At 36.3% G+C, this 13,049-nt stretch overlaps 1 protein-coding gene across 2 annotated transcripts in view; it reads left to right on the forward strand.

Moving 5' to 3' along the window:
• Positions 1-1,209: 1,209 nt before the first annotated feature.
• Positions 1,210-13,049, forward strand: part of TMF1 (TATA element modulatory factor 1) — a 29,547-nt gene continuing 17,707 nt past the window's right edge. The window contains exons 1-5 of one of the 2 annotated variants that reach the window (XR_004482368.2): positions 1,210-1,839; positions 4,293-5,497; positions 7,231-7,334; positions 7,992-8,118; positions 10,385-10,490. Coding sequence is in view for 1 of the 2 variants with exons in the window: in XM_033424796.2 (XP_033280687.1) it covers positions 1,698-1,839; positions 4,293-5,497; positions 7,231-7,334; positions 7,992-8,118; positions 10,385-10,490 (1,684 nt within the window). In the remaining variant the exon portion in view is untranslated. The remainder of the gene's footprint in view (positions 1,840-4,292; positions 5,498-7,230; positions 7,335-7,991; positions 8,119-10,384; positions 10,491-13,049) is intronic. The other variant, XM_033424796.2, reaches the window with a different exon arrangement.

A 13,049-nucleotide genomic window follows, 5' to 3' on the forward strand; every position in this document is an offset into this window, starting at 1 on the left:
TGACTTGGATGGCAGTTTTCTATTTAAAAGCTTTATGATTACATGTCAGTGGGTTAAATTTTCATTTATTTTTATTTCTAGCTCTATATTGACAAATAATTTGTTTCGTTATAAAATCATATGGCATAAATGTATATGCTTTCCTTAAAAGTTACAGATTCAGTTTACAGGTGCTATACACAGGTGCTACAATAATTCTCAAAGTAGCCTTGTGAGAAGGTGATAATATCTTCATCTGAGAGCTGAATAGTTTTAGAAAGTTTAGGTCATTTACCTCAAGCTATCCAATTAGAAGTCTTGGAACAGGGAGGGATTCCAAGCCTAACCTGACCTCCTCTTCAGGCTACTTAGCTAAGCTGTTTGAAATTACCTGAGTTACTTAGTACTACTGTGTACATTACTAAATTGTAAAAGTTTCAATATGCAAATTTTTACAGAAGTTAGATAAAATCATCAGAAGATCATAACTTCTCAAGGGCAGAGTTTAAGTCTGACTAAAAATAATTCCTTTATGGTATGGTTCCTTGCAGTGTGGTAAAATACTTAAGTGTAGGGGAAACAGGTGAGGTAAATAACCACATTAGGAAGAGTGTATTTAGAATAGTGGGATCTGTGACATATTGAAGTGAAAATTATTAGTCAAAAGTGGCAACTGCTGCAGCTGACTGTTGCATGTTGGTGTACATATTTTTCAAAATCAGATGGATGTCTGGATTTTTCTGTGAAATCTGGCTTTTAAATGTTGGTAGAATTTTAATATTATGGGGGCCAAACCAAACAGCTGCTGACTAGATTAGGAAGGCCACCAATTTGATTTGTTTGAAGAGCACATGCAAAAAAGTTGTATTTTAAATAATATGCACAGTACATATTAAGAGTAATAGTTTTAATGCTTCCCAGGTTTGTTTTGACTGAGGCCGACAGTGGACCTGTATCTTGTGCCCTTGTCCTGATTTCTCGTTACTTATTGTGGAAAACGGCTTTTTACTTGCTTGCATCAGATGGGCTGGATCAGGTCCTTTCATACGATGCCCGGTAGTCTTAGACAGACCCAAACCCAGAGTTCCTTCCTAAGGCCAAGTTGACACAGAACTGATTAACAGAGGAGACGCTAAGTAAGAGAAACGCAAGACCCAAACTTCCCTGTTCAATTATTGCTGGCAAGGCTCTAGCTCTTACTACAAGAGCCATTTTCCAGGAAGGAACTCATTTCAGCACTCGCATATTCCTCCCGGAGGAATCAGCCCCTGCTGATATAGCCACCGAATTCCTCCCAGGGCTGACAATCGCCGCACTACGTCTGGAATCAGTTTCGATAGGAACCGTTCCGCGTTCCTCCATAACTACGGGCAATCCTGGACCCCAGGAAGTGACGTCAACGTTCTTCGGTTCTTCCTTCTACCGGCGGAACTTTGGGCTCCGGGGCTTGCCGGTTGTGTACGTGGAAGCAGCCAGCGCCTGCGCAGTCTGAGCCTTTCGTCTCATCTGTGAGGAAAGCGCTGAGGGTAACGTCTCCGGCTCGGGGGAGACCTGCGGGGTCATGGCTCCCCGCTGACAGGGCCCGCCGAGTGGAGAAGGGGGCGAGGCTCTCCGTGGACCCTCCGCCGGGTCCGCGGCAGTCGACTTGTCCCTCGGTCTTACAGTTCGGTGCTGCCGACGCCGCCGCCGCCGCCGCCGCTGGCGGCTGAGGAGGGGATATGAGCTGGTTCAACGCCTCCCAGCTCTCCAGCTTCGCCAAGCAGGCCCTGTCTCAGGCCCAGAAGTCCATCGACAGAGTCCTGGACATCCAGGAAGAGGAGCCGAGCGCCTGGGCCGAGACCATTCCGTACGGAGAGCCGGGTAAGGGCGCGAGCGGCGGCATCACTGCGCTCCCGCGGGCTTCTTTTCCGAGACCGGCAGGTGAAGCGGCGAGGGTGGGGGAGTGGGGGCTCCCGCCTCGCTGAGCGACGGACTTAATGATCAAGTCCTGGTCCCCAGCCCGGCTCTGGCCTCTCAGTTGGTCTTTGCTCTAGTCCCGAGGGAGAACCCAGCCCTGGGTCCTTCCTTGCCCGTGGCCCCAGGTGGGGGCTGACGGGGACCTGATTCGGTGGTTGTGGCCCCGCGCCCTCCCTGCACGTCGGCCGCATCACAGGCCCTCGAACCCGGGCCGGCTGCGCGCTCGGGACGCTGTCCGAGCCCAGTATCGGAATCAGTCCGCGGGGACGGGAAGAACAGTCGCGAGCACTTAGCGGGTGCTGCGCGCCTCCTGGGCTCTGTATGGCCGTCTCTCCTGAAACAGCTCCTCGAGTTCTGACGCTGCCCTCCGTGGTGCAGAGACGGCGCGGCCCGTTCCTCTGGGCCACTCCGCCCGCGGGAGGGTCGGGGGGGGCGCGGCCCGCGATTTCGGGTCGCGTCGCGGTCTAGCCTCCAATCGTCTCGTCTTTCTTTCTCAAGAGTCCCTGGGCTTCACTTTTCAGGGATCTTCAGCTGCTTTTAGCTCTAAGTCTAAGCAACAGTTTCTCCTTTTTGGTGTGTGGGGTGCAGATTGGCCCGACTTTGGGGTTGTGAACCTCTGGGAGAAAGAATAAGTTATTCCTGACTACTCCTTTCTGGTTTCTTTTCCTCATTTTACGTCTTTGAGAAGTCAGGACCTAAATTTGAGATGCATCGTTTTAAGATATTTTGGCTCATGTGTTTATGTCACCATCCTGTTACTTTTTCCAAGATGTTATAGGATCTTGGTGGAAGGAGCTCCACTTCCTTTTTTCAGGCTACCCCACGTTTTGAATGTCTTAACTGTAAAAGAGACAGAATATAAGTTGTAAATGTAAGGATACTCCTTTTATGAAATCCGGGGCTGGAATCCTGCTCTATAATTCTTTTTTTTTTTAAAATAAGTTATCCAGAATAGACTTAGGTTTTAGTGAAATGCCGTAAATGTTGACTGATCACCTATGTTTTACGTCGCCGTCACTCAGAGATGACCAGTCTTCATAATGGAGTGATTTAAGTGGATATCACATAACCCTGCGATTTATATAAAACTTTCTCCAACAGGCAAATTTGACTTCTGTCATTCGTTGCCATGACAATAATTAATCAGCAGATTTTAGTTTGCTTGTTCCTTTGTGTCTTATTTTGTTTTTCTCCCTTTTTCCACCGTTCTGATATACTGAACAAATGGATGTAAAACTGTATCCCCAAGCTAAAATTGCCTAGTTATCTCCGAAGTCATATTAAAGGATAGAATTTAGTGTTGGGCTTGTTAGCTTTTAGGAGCTTTTAGGTACTTGTGCTCTGCCCACCAGCTTTTAAGTGTTTGGGGTTTGTGATGATTCTGCTCAGCCACTTTTGAATTTAGAAATGGAAGAAATTTTTTTAAAGAAATGCTTTAAGTATTTTAGCAAATATGCCATTTTTTGTTTATCATCGGGTTTTTCAGTAACATATTATTTGTATGACTGATAGAATTACCTTTTTTGCTCAGAAGATGGTTATTTTCTCCCTAGTGTTTAAAAAAAAAAATCCTAGTGTAAACTGCTATCTTTGTCAAAAAGCAATAATTTTTAAAAAATGTGCATTTTTGAAATTCATATGACCTTCTATAATTGCTAACATAATTTGGAATTTAGCGAGAGAACAAAACTTTCTCAGAGTAGGTTTGGAGAGTGGGACTTGGAGAATGGGCTTGTCATTAAGTGGATGAAAATGAATTTGCCCTTTAGAAGTTACTGTTCCCATCAGTTTACTTTGATCTTTGAAAAAGGACATTTGTCACCAGTATTTTGGGTTCAGTTTTTGAGTGTTGCCATCTGTCTAGCTGATAACTATGTTTTATCATTGATATTACAAGAATAAAATTAATATGGAACTAATTGTATAGAAGGTAGATTCTATTTGCCATGACTACACATGACCTGTAAGTGAAGATACTGCCTGTTATTATGAGATGCATCATATGTATCTTGGACTTAGCATTGGTTATTAACACATACCATTTCTTTATTAATTTGTTGTAGGAGGGAATAACATACTTGCTTCTGGTAGGCCAGCTTCAATCTAGTCTTTCAGCTTTGCTCCTAGGTCCTCCTGGCAGATGCACACCAGTTTTCCTTTTTAAGGCCCAAAGTTAAACGATGAACTAATTAATTACGTAGTAAGCAAGGACTTCAACATGTCCAAATTACGGGTTGTATTCTGTAGGGTTTTAAAAAAACATATTTATATTGACTTATAGTAATGATTGTAATTTAAATGCTTTATATATAGGTATATTTTTTTCTTTTTTAATATATATATATTTTTTGTCAAAGGAATAAGTCCCCCTGTCAGTGGAGGATGGGATACTTCAACCTGGGGGTTAAAATCCAACACTGAACCTCAGAATCAACCGGTAGCCTCTCCTAAAGCAATTACAAAGCCAGTTCGGAGAACTGTGGTAGATGAATCTGAAAATTTCTTCAGTGCCTTTCTCTCTCCCACCGATGTCCAGACCATTCAGAAGAGTCCAGTGGTATCGAAACCACCAGCTAAATCACAGCGACCAGAAGAAGAAGTGAAAAGCACCTTACAGGAGTCCTTGCACGCTGGACAGTCAAGAACAACTGAAGCCGCTGAGTCGAAAGTAGAAGACTCTCCTCCATTTGTATCGGGGGAAATTCTGGCAGCCAGTACTCTGTCTCCTAAAACTGAGGGCAAGCATGAAGAAACTCTTAATAAAGAATCTGATACAAAGGTGTCAGCAGTACATTTGAAAGTATCTGAAAGTATAATTCATGTGAAAACTACTAGGGAAAATGTATCTAATATGCCTACACAGCCTCTCACAGCGGAAACAAAGGACATGGCTTTGGAACCTAAGGAGCAAAAACATGAAGACAGACAGAGCAATACACCTTCTCCTCCCGTTAGTACCTTCTCATCAGGTACTTCTACCACTAGTGATATTGAAGTTTTAGATCATGAAAGTGTAATAAGTGAGAGCTCAGCAAGCTCAAGACAAGAGACTACAGATTCAAAATCAAGTCTGCACTTGATGCAGACATCCTTTCAGCTTCTCTCAGCATCTGCTTGTCCTGAATATAATCGTTTAGATGATTTCCAAAAACTCACTGAGAGTTGCTGCTCATCTGATGCTTTTGAAAGAATAGACTCGTTTAGTGTACAGTCATTAGATAGCCGTAGTGTAAGCGAAATCAATTCAGATGATGAATTGTCAGGCAAGGGGTATGCTTTAGTACCTATTATAGTTAATTCTTCAACTCCAAAGGCTAAAACAGTTGAATCTGTTGAAGGAAAACCTGAAGAAGCAAATGAAACATTAATTATGCCCACTGAAGAAACAGAAATGGAAGAAAGTGGACGAAGTGCAACTCCTGTTAACTGTGAACAGCCTGATATCTTGGTTTCTTCTACACCAGTAAATGAAGGACATAGTGTCCTAGACAAGGTGGCTGAGCAGCCCGAAGTTCCTGAAAGTGAGCCAGAAGCACTTTCTGAGAAGGAAGATGTATTCAAGGTAACTATAGGAAGTGGAAGGGGATTTTTTGATATGCTTTTCAGAGATTAAATCATTGGTTTATTTTTAATATTCCGTGATGCCTAATGGTTTGTACTGATTAAAAAAGACAGGCATTTTGCATTTAAGTGTGGTGTTAAGGATCTTAAACTTGAAGAATTATTGATGCTAAATTATTTGAAATTTCTCGAAGACAAGTATGGTAGCATAAGTTGATATTTCAGTATAACCAAGCATAAAAAAGTTTCCATCTTAGGCCTTTACTGTTGAGTCCTTATCACCTTAATATTCTCTTTTGCTGGACTCATTAATTTATTAGTTTGCAAGGGACTGTCTTCTTATGTAAACAGATACCGTCACCTCCTTTGCAGATAATGCTCAAACAAATCTAAATATTATATGATTTTTCTTATATCGAAAATATTTTGCATGTTCACATTATTTGTAGCAAATCTTGAATGAAAAATTTGGTCTCAGATCATTGATGTTTTTCTGTTGTTATTAATTGCTTGTTTGTTTTTTATGTTGTTTTTGATATTTCCTACTGATAGCTATCTTAAATGAATAAGAAAGGGAAATGTCCAAGGATCAAAAGTGTTGTTTAGGAATGACAAATTGCTTTCACCTAATATGTAAAAAAGGAGAGTGGTGTAAATTCTTTAACATTAAGTCACAGTTTTCGTTTTCCCTATGAATTTTAGGTGTAGAAATTGAGTTGGATCTGGCATCTTTAATAGACTCTTCTGAGATACAGGATATCTTGAAGAAATGTCCTCTAAGTGTCATGTATTGAATTATTTAAAGTAAAAAAAGTGCCAGATTCTGTTACCTAGGTTTAATATTATTCACAAACAAAATGCCATGCTCTAGCTATAATAGCAGTTTGAATTCCTAGAAACCAACACTATTTATTATTAATAATATATTTTTGAACCATTGTTAGAAGGTAAGTGATTTCTAAGTTAATCTAGACCTAAATCAGGTAAGACTTTATTTATTTATTTTTTAGTACAAAAGGCACCATTCCTCCCCTCATGCACAAGTGTATCACTGCTTCAGCAGGACCTAAGGAATAAGATAGTCTAACCATTCCTTTTTGCTTAGCTTTATACTAATGTATTCTGGAGATTTAAAAATTATATGCCTATCGATTTTCTAAAGTTAATTTCATTTTTTAAATGCAATGTATCATGCTAAAAATGTTGCATGTTACATGTTTGGGTTGAAGAATAATATGGAGAAACAAACACTTGTATATCCAGTACCCAGTAAGATAGAGAACATTAGTAGAAGCTTTGAAGCCCCTCTTTGATCTTTTTGATTGCATCTCATCTCCCTTCCTTTTTTAGTGGTTATGTACACTCTTCCCACATTTTTGCTATTGCAAACGAATTGCTGTAAATGTTTTCTCCTCTGAGGTACACCTAAAAGTAGAATTTTCTACATGAAGGGGTATGTAGATCTTTAACTAGATATTGCTTAACTGTTTTCCAAAGCGTTTTACCAAACTACCAACTAGGTGGTTGTAGTACTAATTTATACCCTCCTACCCACTCTGTGTGAGTTCTTGCTGTTCTATGTCTGCTGTGTTCCCAGTTTTGTTTTTAATTCTTTTTATGAGATAATGCTGTTTTATTAATTACAGTGATTCGGCGGCCTTTACTTTTTCACCTGCATGTAAAAATGGTCTTTTAAAGTTAAATGTTGGACTTTTGTGTATTCTTCTTATCCAGACAGTTGAATTTCTGAATGAGAAACTGGATAAAAGGGAAGCTCAGTTATTATCTCTTAGTAAAGAAAAAGCACTTCTAGAAGAAGCTTATGATAATCTGAAAGAGTAAGTACTTTACAAATGTGAGTAATTTTACACATTTTGTAGTGGTCCATACACCTGGTTATTACTTAAGAATGTTTTTTAAGTTAAAATGTTTTATATTTTAACTTGTTTATAATTATTGAGAATTGAATGGTATTACCATTCCACCCTTAGAGATTACTTTTCTCCTCAAATTATCTTACTCTTTTACCACTGGCACTGAAGAGAGGTGTTTTGCAAAACAAAAACAAAAAAACCTCTTCCCTTTTGTTATTAATAATCTATTAGTATTAGAGATTTAAAAGGTATATTTAGAGAAAACTGAGATTATAGTTTAAAAAAATACTGAGTACTAGTTTGCTTTAAGGAGCTGATTAGTAAAATGTGACACAATTAAGATTTAACAGTGAAAAGTTTTAGTTACCTTTTTGTAATTTTTACACATCATGTATTGGTGACATTTTCAATTTCTAATGGGTTTTCTTTGAAGTGTTTTAAAATAAATTAAGCAGGTAATTTTTCTCTTAAAAGTTAACAGGCCTAAAATTAATCTATTTTAGTAAAGTGTATGTTGAAGAGAATGTTAGTTTTTTTTTTTTTTTTTGCAAACTGAACTCATCTGTTAACTTTAGAATATATAAACAAGTATTTTCAGTCTCAGTATTATTTTAAATTTAGTGAAATGATCAGAGTGAAAGAAGAGAGCAGCAGCATTTCTTCCTTGAAAGATGAGTTTACTCAAAGAATTGCAGAAGCAGAAAAGAAAGTTCAGCTAGCCTGCAAAGAGAGAGATGCTGCTAAAAAGGTAATGGAAGTTTAAAATAATATTAAATAAACTCTACAGAGACATATTTTTTGAGGAATGCATTATTATTTTGGTATGGGAAAAAAGAAGTAAGATTAAAAAGGATACCATGTAGTATATTAACACTTAAATTTTAGATTTTTCGCACCTCTAGGATTACAGACTTTTGATACTTTGAAAAAAATCTAAGCCAGTATTTGTATAATTTATGTGTAAGTCCTTGCAAGATATATAGCAAGGATCTTTAGAGTAATTTTTATAAATGATAAGTCCATCAAAATAAAAATAAATAACACTTAAATCTAAATGGCACTCTATACATTTTAAAAATTACCATTACTCTCATTTGTTATTTTTCCCTTCTGCTTTAAATATATATATATATATATACACACACACACACATATCTATACTCCTTCAAGTCAAAGTAATTTTAAAATAAAAATTCCTAATGATTAGTGACATTGAATATTAGAATAAAGTGTTGATTTATTCTAATGTAGGATTTCTCAACCTCAGCACTACTGCCATTTTGGGCTGGATAATTTTATATTGTATGGGACTGTCCTGTGCATTGTCGGGTATTTACCAGCATCCCAGACCCCTACCTACAAGATGCCAGTATCACCCTTCCCTCCTCAACCCCAACCTAATCCCTCCTCAGTTGTGATAATTGAAAATGTTGCCACACATTGCCAGATGTCCCCTTGGGAGCAAAATTGCTCCGGATTGAGAACTATTTGTTCTAATTCTTGTAATTTGGAACAGTTGGCTGTTTCAGATATTGGTAACCAATTAAGGTTAGTAATTATTGCTTGTATCCCAAGTATTATAGCATTTCTCAGTATTTCCCCTTCTGAGGTTGTTTTCCCCCTTCTTGATGAATGTCAATGTTAATATTTATAATTTTTCTCTATATATTCTTACAGAAAAGAAATATGATATACTTCTATCTGCTTGGTTGCTTTAATTAGCAACTTTAATTAGTATCATTTTAGACACTGATAATAACCTGAGACTATCTAACCAACTTAACTCTTCGTGTTCTTGCTCTATTCCATCTGAATATAGTACAAAAAGTAGATTTTAAGTAATGTTTGTCTTCTGTAGTGCACTTTGAATTATAGATCTAAAATAGATCTAAACCATTAATTATAGCTGGAAAAAACTTGGGTCCTACGTTTTAACACATTTTATGTGTACTGCCATGTATGAACCCCCTGCTTAGGATCCATAGGAAATTCAAAGGTGAATTTAATTACCTTAAGTGAAGAGTTTGCTTTTCTACTGTTGGGAGGCAAATAATGTCAACAAATGTATAGTAGTAGGCAGTTGAATAAGCACTTTGAAATGGTATCATGGAGGATGAATTCTGATCAGAGGAACTGAGGAAGATTTCATGGAAGACATGACATTCTTAACTGGACCTTGATGGATGAAATTTTGACAGTTGGAAATGGACAGCAATGTTGTGGATAGTTCAGAGCATGGGCTTTAAAGATTCACAGACCTGGGTTTAAGTTATAACTCTACGACTTTATAGCTCTCTGACCTTCAGAGTTTACTCAAGGTTTCTTAGTCTTAATTTTCTTATTTGTGTAGTTGAATAGTACAAGTGCCTCCCTCCCAGGATTGTTGTAAGGATTAAATGATAACGGATACAAAGCATGGTTTAAATACCTAATAAATGTTAGTTTATTTTAGCTATTTTTAGTTTCAGAGCATCATAAAAACCAAGTTTAAAATCATAGGACACTTTTCATATCATCATACTTCTCCATTGTAGTTTTAAAAGATAAAATATCTTAACATGTTTCTGCTGAATCTCTGCTTTATTAAAGTAGATCGAACCTTATGAAATTATGTTTTTTCTCTCAGTTCACAACATGTTTATAAGTGCAGTGAGTTTCAGATGAGGAAAAGGAATACAGTGAAAAATGGAGATATACTAATTGAATGTTTCACAAATAATGCTTAACCTGTAGAAAATATGTGTAGAGATACTCAAAAGGAGTATTGTAAGTTAACTTCTTCTCATTTCCATTTCCATATTAAAACCTGTTTATGTCTGAATTCAGGTTTATGTCATTTTCAAAGTTGTTCACTTACTCTAATTAACCAAGGTAATATAAACTCAGGTTAACAGTACAAAACTTATGGATTCTTATTGAGAATGTGAGTATTTGGATATGGAAAAAAAATTGAAAAATATGCCCAGAATGAGAGTAATGCTTTATGTTACTCATATTCTTTCTTTTTTAATTAGGAAATCAAAAGTATAAAAGAAGAACTTGCTACTAGATTAAATAGTAGTGAAACGGCAGACCTTTTGAAAGAGAAAGATGAGCAGATCCGAGGGTTAATGGAAGAAGGTACGTAAAATATTTAGTTGGTTATGAAAAATATTGTGAGAACAGGAAGATATCACGTGACTAGCTGCTGCTTCCTAATGAAAAAATATTGGAAGCAAGAACGGTTTGGACTTAAACCTCAGAAATGGTAGGCAACAATTCATGGAAGAATGGGGAGCAAGATGTAGAGAGGTAGAGGTATAATGTATGTAGCTTTTTGTTTCTAGGGAGGTAAAAAAATAACTCCTTGAGAAATAGAATTTTGTGCTTCCCTAAGAAAGCTTCTAACAGGTTTTAGAGCCCTCATTTAAACCAAGATATTTGAAAGTTATAATTCTGGAGTTTATATAGTATCTGAATCTCTAGCTTGGGTACTATGTGCTATCATTTTATTGTTCTGGCATTTGATAGTGAATTTTTTCTCACATTCATGTTTTAATTTTTTAGTTATTAAGTACTTTCTCTATGAAAAGATTCATAATTAACAGGGTTATGAAAATTAAAGATTCTTCATGAGATAAAACATTACAGTTGGACATTGAATTAATTTCTTTCTGTAATGTCATAGGAAAGAAGGTAGTTTTGGAAAGGATGGTTAAATAAATTTTTCTTAAAGTTTTTTAGTTATAAGAGTAATGCTTGCTACTTGCAGAAAATTTTGAAGTTATAGGAAGTATATGAAGAAAGAGAAAAAATAGATCATAATTCAATTTTATAAGGAAATATTAATTTCTTCTAGTTCCTTTTTAATGCATTTTATTACATTTTTAAACATAATTAAGATCATACATCTAATTTGCAGTGTTCTTTCTTTTACATTTCCCTATGCTGTTAGATGTTTTGATACCATTATTAATGGCTGTGTTAAAGTCCATTATATGGATATATTATAATTTGTTTTACTCTTTCTAAGGTTATACATTTCTTTCTAAAATGTTAATATTACAAATAGTAGTGGGATGAACATTTCTGTACTTAAATCACTGCACTTAAGTGAATTTCCAGAGTAAGTGTTTGAGGACAATTGGAAATAATCACTTCATTTGAAAAAGTTAGTTTTACCCAATTTTTCTTTTTCATTTATTCAGCTAATATTTAACAGTTAATATGTCAGATATTGTGTTTGATATAGTAATAAATATGACACATTCCCTGTCCTTTAGGAACTTATAGTTTAATGAGAGGGAAATATAGGTACACTGATAATTATAAAGCAATCTTAGCACTAAAATACATGAAACACATAATTGTATCTCAAGACATCTTGCAGTCAGATACTGTCTTGTGTTACAACATTAGAGACTGAAGGGACGGCTAAGTACATGGTTTCATAATTTAAAAAAAAATTAAGAATATTAATATCAAATTTCACTTCGTTGGAATTTACTAATTTAATCAGGGAGTGAGCTGATGTTTTCTTTTGCTTAATGAACTTCTTTATAGAGAAAATAGAATGATTTCATCTATGGGTATATTCACATACTGCTTCTGTATACCCTAAAAGTATTTTTTAACTCAGAGCTGAAGAGCTGAAAGTCTCAAAGCTGAGAGTGCGTTACAGTGAGTAAGTGATTACTTCATTACCTAGAGTCATCAACTGTTAACATCTAGCCACACCTCCTCCGTATCTCTCTGCACACGCGTATACTGTCCTTTTGCCAAACCACTTGAAAGTAGGTGACAGATATCATTCCACTCCTAAATTCTTTTTTTATCCAGCTTTATTGAGATATAATTGAGAAATAAAAGTTGTATGTATTTAAGGAGTACAATGTGATTTTTTAATATATGTATATATTATGAAATGATTCCCACAATCAAGCTAATTAATGTATCAGTCACTTCACACACTTTGTGTCTGTGATGAGAACACTTTTAAGATCTACTCTTCTTAGCAAGTTATAGGTGTACCATACAGTGTTATTAACTTTAGCCATTATGCTGTAAATTAGATCTGTAGAACATATTCATCTTACATAATTGAAACTTTGTACTCCTTGACCAACATCTCCCCATTTCCGCCACCCACTGGCCCTTGGTAACCACCATTCTGTTCTCTGCTTCTACAAATTCAACTTTTTTGTATTCCACGTATAAATGAGATCATGCCATGTTTGTGTCTGGTTTATTTCATCCTCTAGGTTCATCCATGTTTTCACAAATGGCAAGATTTTTTTTAAGCTAAATAATATTTTATTTATATCTATATCTATATTTATATCTTACCTATATATCTGTCTATCTATCTATCTGTATATATAGATCTATCTGTATCGCATTTTCTTTATCCATTTATCCATCGATGGAAACTTAGATTGTTTCCATACCTGGGCTATTGTAAATAAGGCTGCAGTGAACAGGGGTGCAGATATCTCTTTGAGATACTGATTTCATTACTTTTGGATATATATATTCAGAAGTGGGATCAGTGGATCATATGATAGTTCTATTTTTAATTTTTTGAGGAGTCTTCATATTGTTATCCATAGTGGCTGTACCAATTTACATTGCCACCACTAGTACACAAGGGTTCTCTTCACATCCTCTCCAGTATTTATCTTTTGTCTTTTTGATAATGGC

This window comes from Orcinus orca, chromosome 10, assembly GCF_937001465.1.
Source record: "Orcinus orca chromosome 10, mOrcOrc1.1, whole genome shotgun sequence".
Classification (NCBI taxonomy): Eukaryota; Metazoa; Chordata; class Mammalia; order Artiodactyla; family Delphinidae; genus Orcinus; species Orcinus orca.